Here is a 20,833-nt window from a genome sequence, read left to right on the forward strand (position 1 = left end):
TCTATTATTATTTTTAATTATTCTTTTTTCGTTTTGCTGTTCAGCTTCATTTCTTTTCATTACTCTGTCTTATAGCTCACCGATCCATTCTTCGGTCTCCTCTAATCTGCCACTGATTCCCTCCAATGTATTTTTAATTTGCATTATTAAGTTCTTCATCTCTGATTGGTTCTTTTGTTTAGTCCAGTGAGTATCTTTATAACCATTATTTTGAATTCTTTATCAGGCTGTTCATCTCTGTTTCATTTAGTTCTCTTCCTTTACTTTTGTCCCAGTCCCTCATCTGGGACATATTCTTCTGTCTCCTCATTTTGCTTAACTCTTTGTGTTTGTTTCTATGTATTAGGAAAGTCTGCTAGATCTCCGGATCTTGAAATTAGTGGCCTTATGAAGAAGAGGGTCCTATAGTGTCCTATAGCATAATGTCCACTGATCTCCAGAATCCAGAGCTTCAGGAGTATCTCCTAGTGGGTTGTGTGTACCCTACTGTTGTAGCTAAGCTGTGTTTGCCTTTAGTTATTAGATGGTCCACTTTTCATGTTGTGGGTATACCAGGCAAGGCTTGGTCCCTGTTCTATTAAGGGAAAAATCTGGTGTCACTGTGGGCTTGTAATTCAGTGGTGTCAGCAGCCAGACGAGATGCCTGCTCTCACCTCCTCTGCCTAGGCTGCCATCATACGAAATTGCAGGGTGCTCTCCCTCTGTTGCCTCCTGAGAGGCTTTCATTGGTGGGTGGGTCCTGTAGTCAAACCAGATGCCTGCTCCCAGGCCATTTGTTACGGTTGCAGTAGTATCAACTTTTAGGGTGCTCTTCCTGCCTTTTCCTGAGAGGCTAATGATGGTGGGTGGGGCCAACAGTCAGACTAGATGCCTGCCCAGTGTGTCTGCTGTTGCTGCAGTTGCACTGCTGTGTGTGGTTATCTTCTCCTCTCCCCAGGACTGGAGTCACTTTGGAGTGATGCAGGTCTGTGCCAGGGCTGCTTACAGGGTGTGTCTAGGCAGGAATTGCTTTGGAGGGATACTTGCTAAGTAGGGTGGATCCCCAGAATGCAGGATGTGGTGTCTGTTGTGTTGGCAAGATACGAAGAGAGTATTCCTTCTGATTCTTACAACTATCTAGCTATCTAGGCTAGGGGTGGGGGAAGAGAAATGGGACCCACTAGCTCTTTTGTTTTTAGAGAAATCTAAAGATCCCTGCCCCTCTAGCACACATTCTGAGATTAGAAAATAAATGTCCTTCATGTGTACACCAGGCACTTTTGGAACTGCTGCTTATGTGCTATATCTTGGTGGGATTTTTTGTTTTGCTGGCTCTTTAAGGCCCAAGCCTCAGTTTCTGATTGCCCTGTGAGTCTCCCACAGCTAGCCAGCTGATTTTTAAAGCACCTGGCATTAAGTTCCACTGATTGCAAAAACTCATAAAGTTAAGCCCCATGAGTTTTTAAAGCCTAATATGGGCACCTGTCTTTCCCGTGTAGTTCCCTCCTGACTAAGTACCTGGTGTGGGGTCTGATCATCTCTCTTTTCCATGCTTGTTCCTTCCATTCATGGTTAGTCTCAGTGGGATTTTGGTTCCAGCCTGCATCGCTCCTCCTACCCTTTTCAATGTGGCCTCCTCTCTGCAATAAACTGTGCAAAGTCTGTATTGCCATGGTATTTTTGAATTAGTTGCACTGATGTGATTATCTAGATGTGTCTGTGGGACCAGGGGAGCTCAGCATCCTCCTACTCTGCTATCTTCGCCAAAACCCTCTACATACTAAACTTTAAATTTAAATTTCTTACCTGATCCAAGACAATGATTTCATCTGCATCAACCACTGTTGACAATCTGTGTGCAATGAAAATAGAAGTTCTATGTTTGACTGCATCCCTCATGGCACCAAGAATAGTCTGCAAGTTTAACAAGAAGAGTAGGAAAAAAAGATTAGGTAAATGCAAATTAAAATAATCATACATTTCTTAAAGGAACATATAAAAAGCCAATAAATTTTGTACTATATAAACTTTATACCACTACCAAATACTTGACCTAATCTAATAATTACTAAGAAAAGGGAAGGCAAATATGACCCCATTATCATGGAAAAAATTATCTTTTAGATAGGCAACACTTCTTTGAATTAGACTAGGAGAAGGTAGATATTTCTAAACTTAAAAATAAAAAAGTAAACAATGATGAATACAGTGATATCAGGAACATAGCTGAGTATGTTTATCTGGCCAATGAGAACAAAAATAAAATGAGTTGAGGATTCAAGTAATAGGATGTAGAAAATTTCAAAACAATCAATAGAAAGGAGATTCAAAGGATATAGGAACATTTGCTTTTCATTAGTTCAAACTCAGAAGAGAGGGCAACAAAGACAACTGTGTATGTTTAACTTGAGCAAACTTCCTTTTCAAAAGTAGTCTGACTTCTTTATCATCAACTGATGGACAGTTGGGCTACTTTAATATCTTGGCTATTATAAATAATGCTGCTATAAACATAGGGATGCATATATTACTTTCAATTAGCATTTTTGTATTTTTTGGGTAAATATCCAGTAGCACAATTACTGGATCATGTAGTCCTATTTTTAACTTTTTGAAGAACCTCCATACTGCTCTCCAGAGTGGCTACACCAATTTGCATTCCCATCAACAGGGAACTAATGTTCCTTTTTCTTCACACCCTTGCCAACGACACCTGTTGTTTTCTGTGTTTCTGATTTTAGCTATTCTGATAGGTATGAGGTGATAATCTGACTGTAGATCTGATTTGCATTTCCTTGATGATAAGCAATGTTGAATATTTTTTTCATATGTCTGTTGGGCATTTATATGTAATCTTTGGGGAAATATGTTTATGTCTTCTGCCCATTTTTAAAATTTGTTAGAATGTTTTTATTTAAATATACAATGGAAAACAATTCAGCCAGGGCAGCCCTGGTGGAGCAGTGGTTTAGCGCTGCCTGCAGCCCAGGCTGTGATCCTGGAGACCCGGGATCGAGTCCCACATCGGGCTCCCCGCATGGAGCCTGCTTCTCCCTCTGCCTGTGTCTCTGCCTCTCTCTCTTTTTGTGTGTCTCTCTTGAATAAATAAATAAAATCTTAAAAAAAAAACAATTCAGCCATAAAAAAGAATGTAATCCTGTCATCTGCAATGACATGCATGGAGCTAAAAAGTATGATGCTAAGTGAAATACGTCAGAAAAAACTCACAAAATTTCACTCATAAGAGTAATTTAAGAAACAAAACAAACGAGCAAAAAGAAAAAAAGAGAATGAGATGGAGACAAACCAAGAAACAGACTCTTAAATATAGAAAGGAAATGAATGGTTACCAGAGGGTAGGTAGGATGGGTGAAATAGGTAATGGGAAATAAGGAGTACAACGGTCATAATAAGCACTGAATAATGTATGAAATTGTTGAATCATTATATTGAACACGTGAAACTAATATAACACACTATGTTAACTATACTGGAACTAAAAATAAAAATAAAATACAGAAAATAAAATCACAAAAATCCTCATATCATAATGAACTGAAAAAAGAGCAAGAGGATGGAAATGGTGACAGAGAGATCAAAGCTATCATTTTACAAGACAGGAGATAAGGCCGAGAATGAAATGTCTAGCTCCATTTCCCCTTGCCCCAGAAACAAGAACAGCTTCCTCTCAACACCTGTGGCCTTCCCTGGACACAAGCATTCTATGCAAGGCACATTGAAATGGCATGGGACGACCTTTGTCACAAGAATTCTGAAAAGGAAGTTTTTAGAATGCTTCCCCCCCCCCAAATATCCAAGATTCATAAGAAATAGGCCAATCTCCCCAGTTATAAACAGAGAGAATGACTCTCAGACCCTGGGCATGAATAGCCAACTGAATAAAGAGCAAAAGGAAGGAAATGGGGGGAGGGAGAAAGTATTGTGACTTCTTAATGAATTCTGGAAAACACTTTTTATTACAGTATAAATAACAGTGTTATATTAATTTCAGGTGTATAATATGATTCAATAATTTTATAAATTACTCAACACTCATCATCATCAGTGTAGTCTTAATCCCCTTTATCTATTTCACTCATCCTCCCACCAACTTCATCTCTGACAACCACTAATGTGTTCTCTGCATTTAAGAATTTGTTTGGAAAATATATTTTTGTTTATTGCCTTTAAAGTGTAAGAGAGGGATCCCTGAGTGGCTCAGAGGTTTAGTGCCTGCCTTCAGCCTGGGGCGTGGTCCTGCAATCCCGGAATCGAGTCCCGCATCGGGCTCCCTGCATGGAGCCAGCTTCTCCCTCTGCCTGTGTCTCTGCCTCTCTCTCTCTCTCTATGTATCTCATGAATAAGTAAATAAAATCTTTAAAAAATAGTAAAGTGTAAGAGAGTTTTTTTTTTAAGTGTAAGAGAGTTCTATGTATATTTAGGTATACTTGGAAACCTGGGTCTAAGAATAGCTACAGGATGGAAATAGCAGTGAGGTGTTGGGCATACACCCAATGGCTCTGTACAGATACTTCTAAACATTGTATTTATTAAAGGAATAAAATTAACAAGAGTAGATGGCTAGCCAGGAAGGGAATACCTTTTATTTGACTAAAGCAGATGGAAAATTAAGGGCAGGGCCAATTCTAAGAAAATTGTGATGTTTGTGGGGACTCATTTTCCTTATTCTCAAGAACTTAAGCTCTGACATCCTACTAAGTGTTCCAGGCCTTTTTAAAATTTACCAAATCTTTTGGTAACTCACTCCCGTGGGGAGTTATCTATTAGCTCCTAATAGGTTATGCTCTGTGAGATAATAAAGCTACAGGATTCAAATAATGACTGTTAGGACTTTTAATTTCTGGTAAATGTGGACAATATATTTCTAAGTATAAAGTTCTTGTAAACAGATTCCTATTCTGCCTCTGAATAGGAGAGAGGGAAGGGACAGAAGGAAAGGAGGAGAGAGAATCTTAAGCAGGCTCCATGTTCACTGCAGGGCCTAATGAACCAACCCTGAGATCATGACCTGAGCCAAAATCAAGAATGGGAAACTTAACCAACCGAGCCACCCAGACACCCCAAGGACCCCATTAAATATAACATATCCGGGCTGAGCAGCACCCCCAAGTGCTCACACCTGAGAATCAGCACAGCAGACCCCTGCACCAGAAAACTAGCTAGACGAACAGGGAAAAAGCAAGTTATTGACCAAGCAGCACTGGAAATTTCCAGGGGAAGTTAAGGGATTTACAGTATATAGAATCAGAGGATACTCCCCCTAGTTTTTTGTTTTCTGTTTGCGTCCCCCCCTTTTTTCTTTTCTTTTCTTCTTTTTTCCTTTTTCTCTTTTTTCTTTCTCTTCTCTCTTTTTCTCATTTTCCCAATACAACGCGTTTTTTGGCAACTCTGCACTGAGCAAAATAAATAGAAGGAAAAAGTCACCTCAAAGGAAAGAATCAGAAACAGTCCTCTCTCCCACAGAGTTACAAAATTTGGATTACAATTCAATGTCAGAAAGCCAATTCAGAAGCACAATTATAAAGCTACTGGTGGCTCTAAAAAAAGCATGAAGGACTAAAGAGATGGGAGAATTTAGATCTAATCAGGCAGAAATTAAAAATAAATTAAATGAGATGCAATCCAAACTACAGATCCTAACGACGAAGGTTAACGAGGTAGAAGAACGACTGAGTGACACAGAAGACAAGTTGATGGCAAAGACGGAAAATGAGAAAAAAAGAGAAAAACAATTAAAAGATCATGAGGATAGATTAAGGGAAATAAATGAAAGCCTCAGGAAGAAAAATCTACGTTTAACTGGGGTTCCTGAGGGTGCTGAAAGGGACAGAGGTCCAGAATATGTGTTTGAACAAATCATAGCTGAAAACTTTCCGAATCTGGGAAGGGAAACAGGCATTTAGATCTAGGAAATAGAGAGACCCGCCCCAAGAATCAATAAAAACCGAACAACACCTCGATATTTAATAGTGAAGCTTGCAAATTCCAAAGCTAAAGAGAAGATCCTTAAAGCAGCAAAACACAAGAAATCTCTAATTTTTATGGGGAGAAGCATTAGGTTAACAGCAGACCTCTCCACAGAGACCTGGCAGGCCAGAAAGGGCTGGCAGCATATATTCAGGGTCATAAGTGAGAAGAACATGCAGCCAAGAATCCTTTATCCAGCAAGGCTCTCATTCAGAATAGAAGGAAGATAAAGAGGTTCCAAGATAGGAAGAAACTGAAAGAATATGAGACCACGAAGCCAGCTCTGCAAGAAATATTAAGGGGGATTCTGTAATAGAGGAAGTCCAAGGGAACAATCCACAAAAACAGGGACTGAATAGGTATTGTGATGACACTAAATTCATATCTTTAAATAGTATGAACGTGAATGGGCTTAATGACCACATCAAAAGGCGCAGGGTGTCAGACTGGATAAAAAAGCAGGACCCATCTATTTGCTGTCTACAAGAGACTCATTTTAGACATAAGGACACCTCCAGCCTGAAAATCAAAGGTTGGAGAACCATTTACCATTCAAATGGTCCTCAAAAGAAAGCAGGGGTACCATCGTTATATCAGATAAACTAAAGTTTATCCTGAAGACTGTAGTGAGAGATGAAGAAGGACACTATATCACACTTAAAGGATCTATCCAACAAGAGGACTTAACAATCCTCAATATATATGCCCCGAATGTAGGAGCTGCCAAATGTGTCAATCAATTAATAACCAAAGTGAAGACATATTTAGATAATAATACACTTATACTTGGTGACTGCAATCTAGTGCTATCTACACTCAATAGGTCTTCTAAACACAACATCTCCAAAGAAACGAGAGCTTTAAATGATACACTGGACCAGATGGATTTCACAGATATCTACAGAACTTTACATCCAAACGCAACTGAATATACATTCTTCTCAAGTGCACATGGAACTTTCTCCAGAATAGACCACATACTGGGTCACAAATCAGGTCTTAACTGATACCAAAAGATTGGGATCACTCCCTGCATAATTTCAGACCATAATGCTTTGAAATTAGAACTTATTCACAAGAAGAATTTTGGAAGGACTACAAACACGTGGAGGTTAAGGACCATCCTGCTAAAAGATGAAAGAGTCAACCAGGAAATGAGAAAAGAATAAGAAAGATTCATGGAAACTAATGAGAATGAAGATACAACCATTCAAAATCTTTGGGAGGCAGCAAAAGCAGTCCTGAGGGGGAAATACATCGCAATACAAGCATCCATTCAAAAACTGGAAAGAACTCAAATACAAAAGCTAACCTTACACATAAAGGAGCTAGAGAAAAAACAGGAAATGGACCCGACACCCAGCAGAAGAAGAGAGTTAATTAAAATTCGAGCACAACTCAATGAAATAGAGACCAGAAGAACTGTGGAACAGATCAACAAAGCCAGGAGTTGGTTCTTTGAAAGAATTAATAACACAGATAAACCATTAGCCAGCCTTATTAAAAAGAAGAGAGAGAAGACTCAAATTAATAAAATCATGAATGAGAAAGGAGAGATCACTACCAACACCAAGGAAATACAAACGATTTTAAAAACAATTATGAACACCTATACGCCAATAAATTAGGCAATCTAGAAGAAATGGACACATTTCTGGAAAACCACAAACTATCAAAACTGGAACATGAAGAAATAGAAAACCTGAACAGGCCAGTAACCAGGGAGGAACTTGAAGCAGTCATCAAAAACCTCCCAAGACACCAAAGTCAAAGGCCAGATGGCTTCCCTGGGGAATTTTATCAAACGTTTAAAGAAGAAACCATACCTATTCTAGTAAAGCTGATCAGAAAGATACAAAGAGATGGAATACTTCCAAACTCGTTGTATGAGGCCAGCATCACCTTAATTCCAAAACCAGACAAAGACCCCACCAAAAAGGAAAATTATAGAACAATATTCCTGATGAACACGGATGCAAAAATTCTCAACAAGATACTAGCGAATAGGATCCAACAATACATCAAGAAGATTATTCACCATGAACAAGTGGGATTTATTACTGGGATGCAAGGGTGGTTCAACACTTGTAAACAATCAATGTGATTGATCATATCAGCAAGAGAAAAAACAAGAACCATATGATCCTCTCAATAGATGCAGAGAAAGCATTGACAAAATATAGCATTCATTCCTGATCAAAACTCTTGAAAGTGTAGAAATAGAGGGAACATTCCTCAGCATCTTAAAAGCCATTAACGAAAGGCCCACAGGACATATAATTCTCAATGGGGAAACACTAGCAGCCTTTCCCCTAAGATCAGGAACAAGACAGGGATGTCCACTCTCACCACTGCTATTCAACATAGTACTGGAAGTCCTAGCCTCAGCAATCAGACAATAAAAAGAAATAAAAGGCATTCAAATTGGCAAAGAAGAAGTCAAACTCTCCCTCCTCGCAGATGACATGATACTGTACATAGAAAACCCAAAAGCCTCCACCCCAAGATTGCTAGAACTCATACAGCAATTTGGCAGTGTGGCAGGATACAAAATCAATGCCCAGAAGTCAGTGGCATTTCTATACACTAACAATGAGACTGAAGAAAGAGAAATTAAGGAGTCAATCCCATTGACAAGTGCACCCAAAAGCATAAGATACCTAGGAATAAACCTAACCAAAGAAGTAAAGGATCTATACCCTAAAAACTATAGAACACTTCTGAAAGAAATTGAGGAAGACACAGAGATGGAAAAATATTCCATGCTCATGGATTGGCAGAAGTAATATTGTGAAAATGTCAATGTTACCCAGGGCAATTTACACGTTTAATGCAATCCCTATCAAAATACCATGGACTTTCTTCAGAGAGTTGGAGCAAATTATCTTAAGATTTGTGTGGAATCAGAAAAGACCCCGAATAGCCAGGGGAATATTGAAAAAGAAAACCATAGCTGGGGGCATCACAATGCCAGATTTCAGGTTGTACTACAAAGCTGTGGTCATCAAGACAGTGTGGTACTGGCACAAAAACAGAATCATAGATCAATGGAACAGAATAGAGAATCCAGAAGTGGACCCTCAACTTTATGGTCAACTAATATTAGACAAAGCAGGAAAGACCATCCACTGGAAAAAAAGACAGTCTCTTCAATAAATGGTGCTGGGAAAATTGGACATCCACATGCAGAAGAATGAAACTAGACCATTCTCTTACACCATAAACAATGATCTACTCAAAATGGATGAAAGATCTAAATGTGAGACAAGAGTCCATCAAAATCCTAGAGGAGAACATAGGCAACATCCTTTTTGAACTCGGCCACAGTAAGTTCTTGCAAGATACATCTGCGAAGGCAAGAGAAATGAAAGCAAAAATGAACTATTGGGACTTCATCAAGATAAGAAGCTTTTGCACTGCAAAAGAGACAGTCAACAAAACTAAAAGTCAACCTACGGAATGGCAGAAGATATTTGCAAATGACCTTTCAGATAAAGGACTAGTATCCAAGATCTATAAAGAATTTATTAAACTCAACAGCAAAGAAACAAAGAATCCATTCATGAAATGAGTAAAAGACATGAAGAGAAATCTCACAGAAGAAGACAAAGACATGGCCAAGAAGCACATGAGAAAATGCTCCGCATCACTGGCCATCAGGGAAATACAAATCAAAACCACAATGAGATATCACCTCACACCAATGAGAATGAGGAAAATTAACAAGGCAGGAAACAACAAATGTTGGGAGAGGATGTGGAGAAAGGGGAACCCTCTTGCACTGTTGGTGGGAATGTGAAGTGGTGCAGCCACTCTGGAAAACTGTGTGGAGGTTCCTCAAAGAGTTAAAAATAGATCTGCCCTACAACCCAGCAATTGCACTGCTGGGGATTTACCCCAAAGTTACAGATGCTATGAAACAGCGGGACACCTGCACCCCGATGTTTGTAGCAGCCATGTCCACAATAGCCCAACTGTGGAAGGAGTCTCAGTGTCCATTGAAAGTTGAATGGATAAAGAAGATATGGTCTATGTATACAATGGAATATTACTCAGGTGTTAGAAATGACAAATACCCACCATTTTCTTCGACGTGGAGGGACTTGGAGGGTATTATGCTGAGTGAAATAAGTCAATCGGAGAAGGACAAACATTATATGGTCTCTCATTTGGGGAATATAACAAATATTGAAAGGGAATAAAGGGGAAAGGAGAAAAAATGAGTGGGAAATATCAGAAAGGGAGACAGAACATGAGAGACTCCTAACTCTAGGAAAAGAACAAGGGGTGGTGGAAAGGGAGGTGGCGGGGTGTGCGGGTGACTGGGTGAGAGGCACTGGGGGGGCACCTGACGGGATGAGAACTGGGCGTTATTCTATATGTTGGCAAATTGATCACCAATAATAAATAAATAAATAAATAAACAAAGAACAAATCCTTATGGTAAACAAGTCACTTAGATAATAAACTGTTTTAAACATATGGCAGGCAGATCGAGTAATATGCCCTGAAACTTAACTACATATGCAAATATTACGCTGTAATGCTGAAATTTAGTCTATTCTTCAACACTAGTTTTTCACTATATATGTGAGTAAAATGTAGGTGAATGGAGGTAAGAGATTGATAATATCTGCTTATCTTCAGTAGTAGATTAAGGAGATCCATTTATGAAATTATAATTATTGTTAAAACATTTATATATGATACAAAGATGTTGTTATGAAGTCTAATGTAGTTCCTGAGTTATACCATGACATCGAGTGTCAGGACACCTTGAGGTTGCACAATACTTTTTGTGAAATGCATATAAATTTATAGTAGCACTACAGGCTGTGTGTGCATGACTTGAACTTCCATGAGTTGCTCCATGATAAGTGAAAGGCTTTCTGGTGTGTATTGTGTCATAATCATTTACATGACCTATTTTCATGAGTGTTAAGTGGCAATAGCAGAAAGACTAAAACATCCTTCCTTTTGTCAGCAGATTAGGAAATTCTTATAATCTTTGCAAGATGCAAGAATACAATACTTACAAGGTTCCAAAAGGAGACACTTTTGCAAATGGACTTAGCAATATGATAGTTCAATGCAACTTGGCATTCTTATTAGCAACTCTTGCTATATGGGGAAAAAGGGCTAGGTTTTTTGCACTACAGTACCTCCTCCTGAACTTCATTCAAAATACAAAAGAATGTAGCCATTTTACTGAAACTTCTAAGGAGAAAAGTTAAGCACCGAGAATTGAAGAGCATTGCATTTCATCATCATTTACCTCTTCAGTAATTGAATCTAATGATGAAGTGGCTTCATCATAGAGAATGATTGGGGGGTTCTTCAAAATGGCTCTTGCAATTGCTACTCTTTGCTTTTCTCCTCCTGGTAAAGAAATATTTAGTTTAAGGAAGTATAACATAAAGACATTTCATGTTTCTAGTATTTCCACAGATCATAACCACCAAGTAATGCCTTCAACATATCTCTCTACTCTGACAACTGTTTATTTTACTCCGAAGAGTCTAAGTTTATATATGATATCCTTTGACAAATTATATACCCTGGAATATGAATGTAATTCTGGATTTTGACTTTGTGGCAGCTGAGAGTACGAGGAGAACAGCTTCCATTCCACAATTATTTCTCTCACCAAGAATATGCTCATTACATGTGTTACTTTATATTACTTCCCAATGTACAGCAATATCAGGAAAATTTCAATATTAGAGAATCAACAATGCCAAATAAAATTCAATATCTGAAACCTGGCAATGACAAACTATAAATATCTACATTTATTTCTTTAAAAAAAAGTACCATTCAGCCAGTATTCTTCTCAAGGATTCTTTTGACATATACTATTTTCACAGCACTCTTCAAAGTTAAAGGTATACACTAGGTACCTATTTCACCTTGGTTATTTGCTATGGGTCTCTAGAAGAGCAGAAAGGAAAAAGAGGCCCAGAAAAGTTTAGTGATTTGCCCAAGATCACAGAGCAACTTCCAGTGGAATCTGGACCAGACCGGACTCCCAGTTCAATGCTCTTCCTAACATAATACACAAGCCCATGTTTGTTCCTAAATATATTCTAGTGAAAATAAAGCAAGCTTTCTTTCCTCACTGGGACTCCTATAGGTCTAAGGTCATCAATCTTACATAGAACTACAGAGAATGATGCTTTGCTGAATATGCCCCCTTTAACTTTTTTTCAATTAATTTATTAATGTCTAAAAAAACTTGTAATTTTCAGCTTCAGTAACCTCTTCAGGAAATAAGCACCACCTATTTATTATCTGGTATACCAGATATTGTTTCAGTTTTATTTTTTCTGCAATTATTATTTCCAACTTGTAAAGGGAGCTCCTTATATCTAATATTAGTAAGTTTGTATTTATACTATCCACACTCTTCCTCATTTAATAAGATCAAAATTCTCCTACAAAAGCAAGCATCATGCCAGAACTGTCTCCTTACCCACCTAGCAACTCAGCAGCAGAAACCTCCTAAAAGAAGTAGATACTCAGAGGAAGGACTAGTTTAAACATGCCTCTAAATTTCAAGTAGAAACCAGCCCAGTTTGAATTCTATTCAATAGAAATTTGGAACTTGGAGAAGAAACATTTGTTTGTTCCCTACCATAAATACTGGCATAGATGCTAAATAATACAATGCTGTTCATTTAGAGAGGTCTAACTCCAAGGCAATGGATATTAGGAAAGAACAAAATTTCTTTAGCCATTCCTACTCCCGAAGGCATGCAGAGAGGGTGAAAAAATGATTGGAAAATGGCATGTGGCATAGCTATTTGAGGCAGAGTCATATGTTGAGAGGCCTATAAATATATGTTATATTATGTGAAAACTTGGAGATCTTTAGAATTAGCCAAATGGACAAATCATCCAGGAGTGATCTAGTTAGCTTGACACTACTCCTGTTAAAAGCTGTGGTAAAGTATAAAGGGGGACTGGAATGATGCAAGCATTTTATACTACCAGGTGATAATCAAAAAAATATTATAAACCAACCTAACTTAAAAATGATCTTTGCTTAACATTTTCTAAACCTAGATGAAAACTTTCTAATGGACTGCAAATTCCTTGACAGCAAGTCTGTTTATGCTTCATCTTTTTAACTCTAAAATCATTTAGCATATTAGCTTGTACACAGTATGTACCTAATCATTGCTGTGAATAAATAAAGCCAGTTTGTAATGAAATGGTCAGTTTGTAATGAAAGGAATGGGGAATCATTAAAATTCATGTAGTGTTCTTCATTCTCTTTTTGCCTCACTTCCATCCCTAATTTTTACATTTCCTCCTTAAAGTAGAATGAAGAATAAACATAAAGGATATATAGTGTGTTTATATGAGTTACATTAATACTTTCAGGCATAGATATCATTACACTTTTGGAATTCAAATAATTTTGGGTGAAAATACATTTTTCTTGTTCCTCCAAAAAATTCAAGCATTGTAGGATAATCATTAAACCTAGCAATCTCATAATTAAACACTTCAATAGAAATGGACCAGCCCCAAAATGTACTTGACCACTGAACCAGCGAAATTGGCTGTAATGAAAGTCAAGTATAAGGAAGTCTAAAGTATTGAAAACACCCCATAACAATCTAGGAAATATGGTGAGATATACTATTTACTATCAAATTACTTCTCCCTACTCTTACTACTTTCTCAGGTGAATAATGATGCTGACTTTCCTTTAATATTAAAATTATGGATGATAAATTAACACTGACCTGAGCATGTATTAGTAATTTACCATTAAGCACTTATAGTTTGCAGTTGCAAGTGAGAAAAAAAAGACACCTGCATGACTTGAGAACAGTTATTTCCAACATGTTGTATCATTTATAGTAATGGCTGAGACTTGACCTTGTTGAGAGTGACTAGATGAGCACTGGGTGTATACTCTGTCACTATATTTTCTAGACAATGGCTCTGACAAATTAAAGTTTGAAGGGAGTACACAGTGGGGGCAGATCTAAAATCTCTAATTACCTGAAAGTTTGAGTCCTCGTTCCCCTACTTGTGTGTCATATCCATGTGGCATTCGAAGAATTGCATCATGGAGTCCAGCTAATTTTGCCACCGCATATACCTCCTCAGGTGGAGCATGGATGTTTCCATATAAGAGGTTGTAGTAAATAGTATTATGGAATAGGACAGCATCCTGAAGCAGATTTATATATATGTACACATATATGTATGTTCATTACAAAAAATTCAAACAACTTAGTAAAGACATAAAGGCATAAAGAATAAAATGTGATAACTCCTTTATCACCCCCCTCATCCCTGCAATTCCATTTTCCTTCCCAACTATAATCACCATGAACAATTTGTTGAGTTATCAGTCCAGACTTTTTTGGATGAATTTATATACCATATAGTTTGCTTTTTTCAACACAGTGGGGTCATGTTATATATAGTATATAATATATATATATATATATATATATATATATATATATATATATATATAATTTGATAAATTGATCTTTTCATTTAACATACCCTAGTAACTGTTCATGCCAGTAACAGAATCCTACCTCGCTTTTTTATTTCTCTACTAATAGACATTAATGTAGTTTACAAATTTTTGCTACTACAAACAATGTTGGAATAAAATATCATTGTATATAGGACTTTGTGCACTTGCATATTTCTATAAGAAAGATTCCTAGGAAAGGGAGACAGAACATAAAGACTCCTAACTCTGGGAAACGAACTAGGGGTGGTGGAAGGGGAGGAGGGCAGGGGGTGGGGGTGAATGGGTGACGGGCACTGAGGGGGGCACTTGACGGGATGACCACTGGGTGTTATTCTGTATGTTGGTAAATTGAACACCAATAAAAAATAAATTTATTTAAAAAAGAAGAAAGATTCCTAGGAATAGACTGATGAATTAAAATGTAAGCATATATTTATCATTTGATAGTACTGCCCAATTGTCTTCCAAAATGCTCCAAAAGTATACATACTACAACCCAGAGTGTATAAGGGTGTCAGACACTCATATCCTCAGCAAGCCTGCAGATTAATAAGTTTCAGCTGTTGCTACATTTGGGGTAAAATGTGCTTTTTGTTTAAATTAACACTTCTCTAATTACTAATGAGGTTACATATGTTACATGTTTCTCAGAAGCTTTTATTTTTATTTTTTTTAATTTTTATTTATTTATGATAGGCACACAGTGAGAGACAGAGAGGCAGAGACACAGGCAGAGGGAGAAGCAGGCTCCATGCACTGGGAACCCGACGTGGGATTTGATCCCGGGTCTCCAGGATCGTGCCCTGGGCCAAAGGCAGGCACCAAACCACTGTGCCACCCAGGGATCCCTCTCAGAAGCTTTTAAATTGGACACAGAAAACAAGCTTTTTTAATTGGACATGGAAAACAAAGGACTTATACATTATAGATATTTTTTGGAGAAAGGTCACTACAAGCATTCATTTGACATTTCATCTTATTCTGACATAGCACACTAAATCTAATTTACTTAAAGTAAACATCCATCTCCACTTTCCTTTTAGTCTCTAAATGGTTGAAAGGCAACAGTTAGTTAGATTAAATAAAATGGCTCCATTAGTTCACATTAACTAAAATAATTAATTAAGATCTTTTACCACACAATCAGCTCGAGTTTCAGATATTACTTCAAAAAATATTTTAAGGGTGTTATTCTGTATGTTGGTAAATTGAACACCAATAAAAATTAATTTATAAAAAAATATTTTAATCATTTTATATCAACTACTAATATAAAATGTTCTTATATTGAAATGGTACTTAAACCCAATAACCTTAAAGTTCTATAAAGAGAAAATACTTATTTTTAAAATAATATTTTATATTCAAAAAAGAGCTAACAAATGCTAACTGGAAACTTTGAAAATCTTTAAAAATGGTAAACTAAAAATTTATCAAATTATTCATAATCCTATCATGTAGCAATAACTATTAACATTTTGGTGTATTTTCTCCTTTCTTCTCTAGTTACATGTATTCATTTAGTATTATAAAATTGGGACGTTATATTTATTTATTATTATTATTTTTTTAAGATTCCATTAATCTACTTATGAGAGACACAGAGAGAGTCAAAGACACAGGCAGAGGGAGAAGCAGGTTCTATGCAGGGAGCCCGATGTGGTACTCGATCCTGGGTCTCCAGGATCACATCCTGGGCTGAAGGCAGCGCCAAACTGCTGAGCCACCCGGGCTGCCCTGGATGTTATACTTCACATGGTATCACCTTTTCACATTTTTTAAAAATATTTTATTTATTCATAAGAGACACACAGAGAGAGGCAGAGACATAGGCAGAGGGAGGAGCAGGCTCCTTGCAGGGGAGCCTGTTGTGGGACTCGATCCCATGACCCTGGGATCATGACCTGAGCCAAAGGCAGACGCTCAACCACTGAGCCAACCAGGTGCGCTTTCTTTTTACATTTTGTATCTAAGTATTTTTCTATGACAATATTCTTTACAAGCAGCATATCTATAAATGGCTGTATGACATTTGATCCTATGTTGATAAATTTAACCATCTACTTATTGTTGGATATTCACATTGTTTTCAACTTCTGATACTATAAATAATGCTGTACTGAACGTCTTTGCATGTAAAAATCTGTTCACATCTCTGTTTACTTCCTTACTAAAACTTCCTAGAGGCAAAATTATTGGCATAAATGGTATCAATATTTTTCTGGCTCTTGACATATATTGCCAAGATGCTTGTCAGAAAAGCTGTATACTTCCACTAGCCAAACAGACTAGACATTTCACACAGCCTTGCCCAAAATGGATGTCATGAATTCTAAAATCTTGCTGACAGGCAAAAAATGGTATTCCACTGTTAATTTAATTTATATTGGTAAACCCTCCAGTGAGGATTAGGATCTTTTCTTTATTAACTATGTATTTTTTTCCTTAGTGAATCAAATGTCTTATTTTTCAAAAGGTAAAGAATAACTGTTACATAGCCCAAGAGAATGACAGGAATCTAGTTGCATAGATGAGGACACTGAGCCCTAAACAGACAAAATCCAAAATTCAGTTCACTTAATATACAGTTTAGGTCAGTATTTCTCAACAGAGTCTATGAATTATCTATATCAGAATAATCTAGGAGGCATATTAAAAATGCAGGTTCCTGGGCCCTACACAGCCTCCCAAGCCAGAACTAAGGTGTGTCAAAGAGTTGGAATTTCAATAATCTCCCTAGGTGATTCATGCACACTAACATTTGGGATTCTTAGTGTAAAAGGGAGTGTAGAATGGCATGTCTCAGTTCATATGGGGACCTTTTATAAATTACACATCCCTCTCTGATCTCTTTCTTACAGTTCTCTCAGGAATTTAATTCAGATTCTAGCCTGCAACTTGTTCCCAGGTCTCTCTATTGGCTTTTTGCATAAGAAAAATTCATATGCTATAAGGCATCCTTGTTGTCTTCTCAGATTTTGCTCTGAATTTATTTTCCCCTCTAAAGTCATTCAACAAATACTTATTAAATACTTACTACAAGGCAGGCACTGTGGCTGGCACAAAGAGGACAGTGGTAAACAAGGCATACAAACATGGAAGCAGAGAGCCATACTGCTTCAGTGTCAAAAACTTTCAAAATTACAGTAATAGTTTTCATTTACTGAGCAATTGTGATGGACATTGTGCTTGGTGCTTTATATTATCTCTAATCTATATAGGATAATAATTTCATCATATAAGAAAAATGGCTAGTATCCTTATTATTTTTTTTAATCCTTATTTTAAAGACAAGGAAACTGAGGACCAAGAACACAATTTATAAGGGTTAGAGTTGGGATTAGAACCCATATCTATCTGAGTTTAGTCTGGGCTCTTTCCTTTATATTACGCTTTCTAAGACTTAAAAAAAAATCTTTCCATCATGCACATTTTCCATTCACATTTTTTTAGTCTTTTTGGTAACAGAATTTAGACTGTAGGGCCTAATGCTTCCTACTTAGCATATATTGACTGTTTGATTTTTTTTTTTTTGAGAGAGAGAGAGAGAGAGAAAGAGAGAGAGAGAAGGAATCCCTGGGTAGCTCAGCGGTTTAGCACCTGCCTTCAGCCCAGCGCATGATCCTGGAGTCCCGGGATTGAGTCCCACGTTGGGCTCCCTTCATGGAGCCTGCTTCTCCCTCTGCCTGTGTCTCTGCCTCTCTCTGTGTGTGTCTTTCATGAATAAATAAAATCTTTAAAAAAATAATAGCAGAAAAGAAGGAAAAAATGTAAAATAGAGAGAGAAAGGGAGAGAGAGAGAGAGAGAGAGAGAGAATATGAGCACACACATGAGCAGAGTGGGGACGGGCAGATAGAGAGGGAGAGACAGAATCCCAAGCAAGTTTTATGCCCAGCACAGAGCCCATCGTAGGGCTCCATCTCAGGATGCTTAACTGACTGAATTACCCAGGCTCCCCTATATTGACTCTGAATTCAAATTATTCTAACAAAATATCTATCAACCAAATAAACCTTCCCCCAAATAGGTTTTTTTTAAAATACCTGAGGTACCACTCCCACTGCCCTCCGAAGGCTTTCCAGGCTCACATCTTGTATATTTTTACCAGCAAGGTAAATGTTACCCTTCTGAGGCTCATAGAAGCGGAACAGCAGCCTTACTATTGTGCTTTTTCTGAAATTGGAGACAAGGAAAGATTATTTAGCTCTTACTGGCATTAGGGAACATGTTTAAACCATTATAATCATTTTATTATGGTAAAGAAAAAATATTACATTGGGAATCATCAATCAATGATGCAGAATTTTATAAATAACTGAATTACCCACCCTGACCCACTACCTCCTACAATGGCCACTTTCTTTCCTGCAGGGACTTCAAAAGATATTCCACTAAGGACTTTCTGCCCCTCAATGTATTCAAAATGCACATTATCAAAGGCCACCGAAGCTGTCTGTGGTGTGATCTGAATGGGAGATGCCATTGCTTTATCCTAGTAGGGAAGAAGGAAAAAAAGCCACTTTTATACACCATGTAGAGACAGTCAAGCAGACAATTCTCTAATTCAGAGAGAAAAAGGAGAATAATGGGGAAAGAGGAGGTTTATAAATAGAGTTAGATCACTTCCAAGCATGCTTTTAAAGATTTGTTTTTTCCATTCTTCACTAAGGTCAAAAACACTTAAATGCTTTGGTTTCGAGCAATTTTGCGGGGCAGGTAGAGGGATGGTGGGCAGGGTAGTAAGGAAGCTGAGGATGTGAGGAAAGGCAATCACTCATCATATATCATTATTAGCAGAAGTAAATCAAGTCCAAGTACAAATAATTCAATTTAACAAAATTTAGCTTTTAGGTATAATATTTACTAACACTGTAATGTTTCTAAACATGAAAGTAAAAGCTGTAACAACTTCTTAATACACATGATAGCTCTAATTCTTGCATAAGAGAAACCAGTTTGCTGAAATGGTGATGTAAATATTCCCTGACAATGATCCTATTAATGGAATGATGCTCACATGCTTTTAAAAAGGTACTAAATAGATTACTTACTTTAATTCGAGTGTCTACCTTGAGTAGAGTAAACAAGGTGTTCATATCTATGAGTGCTTGTCTAGTTTCTCTATACACAGTTCCCAGAAAGTTAAGGGGTAATGAAAGTTGAAAAAGCAGTCCATTCACCATTACTAGATCTCCAACGGTAAGGGTACCTTAATATGTAGTTGACAGAAGGGAAAAAAGGTATTTTAGATGTTATATACTTTTCCAGCTTAAGACAGAGGAGTTTATAGTCTATTAGTCTGGAATATGCTACAAAATGCAAATAACCAGCAACTCTTAAGGCCTACTCAAATTTCAAGGCATTTTAATCCATGATTTAGGAATATAGGGAACTTGATATAAGTGGAATGGGAACTGTTCACCCATATACTATATATATATATATATATATATATATATATATATATATATGATCATACTATACTATATACATATATACTATATACATATATATAATGGTCTAAGTGAAGATAGAAATGGATGGCTAAAAATCTTTCACTTCTTCATAAGATACTGGCAAATTTCTTTGTAATGTGAAATAGAAACTTTTTAAAAATATATATAAAAAAACTGGAGAAAATGGATATCATGAGTGGGAATGATAAACCATGTATTAAGGTCACAGTAAATGAATAAATCCTGAGTGGGTAGGTTATAGAAAAGAGGCAGAGGCATTATTTACTTTTGAAGTGTTCTGCAAATGAATCTTTCTAGATTAAAATGTAAATAGTAATTATAAAAAAAGTATGTTTGTATTTTGGTCCTTTGGACTAAACACTAAATACATTGCTTTCCAGGTCTACAAGTGAAATTAGAAATATTAGATGCTAAAAAAAGAAGTTACTCCTGAAAGAGTCAGTATGTAGCCCCACAAAATGTATAAACAGTAGTCCTAATTAATTAGTTAACTAGTGCTAAACTTGTAGTATCAAACAAAAATAAGTAAAACATCATACAATTAAGAAAACACATTCTCGTACAAAAAGAAAAGTTAGAGGATCTTAAAGCATCTTACTGAATATACTTTGTAACTAAGACTAATATATACATTCCTTTCATTAATCTTTATTTATAAAGATTAAGTGAAACATCTATAAACGTGAAAATTGCAGATCCATTACCTGCTACAATGCCCTGACTGGCGAGTACCATAATAGCCGTTAAACCAACACTGAAAATAGCACTTTGACCAAAGTTCAACATAGCCAGAGTAGAGGTACTTTTCAATGAAGCAGTCTCATATGTCTTCAGAAATCTATCATATCTTTGTGCTTCATAGTTTTCATTATTAAAATA

General features: G+C 36.9%; 1 protein-coding gene across 4 annotated transcripts in view; it reads right to left on the minus strand.

Moving 5' to 3' along the window:
• The window catches only part of ABCB7 (ATP binding cassette subfamily B member 7), a 186,781-nt gene that overhangs the window by 22,572 nt on the left and 143,376 nt on the right, over positions 1-20,833 (minus strand). For 3 of the 4 annotated variants that reach the window (XM_055337807.1, XM_055337805.1, XM_055337806.1), the window contains 7 exons: positions 20,659-20,833; positions 19,529-19,686; positions 18,806-18,969; positions 18,521-18,650; positions 13,984-14,155; positions 11,243-11,346; positions 1,786-1,893 (listed from right to left, as the gene is read on the minus strand). In XM_055337807.1, the coding sequence (XP_055193782.1) occupies positions 1,786-1,893; positions 11,243-11,346; positions 13,984-14,155; positions 18,521-18,650; positions 18,806-18,969; positions 19,529-19,686; positions 20,659-20,833 (1,011 nt within the window). The remainder of the gene's footprint in view (positions 1-1,785; positions 1,894-11,242; positions 11,347-13,983; positions 14,156-18,520; positions 18,651-18,805; positions 18,970-19,528; positions 19,687-20,658) is intronic. The other variant, XM_055337808.1, reaches the window with a different exon arrangement.

This window comes from Nyctereutes procyonoides, unplaced genomic scaffold (genome assembly GCF_905146905.1).
Source record: "Nyctereutes procyonoides isolate TBG_1078 unplaced genomic scaffold, NYPRO_anot_genome, whole genome shotgun sequence".
In the NCBI taxonomy this organism is placed as follows: domain Eukaryota; kingdom Metazoa; phylum Chordata; class Mammalia; order Carnivora; family Canidae; genus Nyctereutes; species Nyctereutes procyonoides.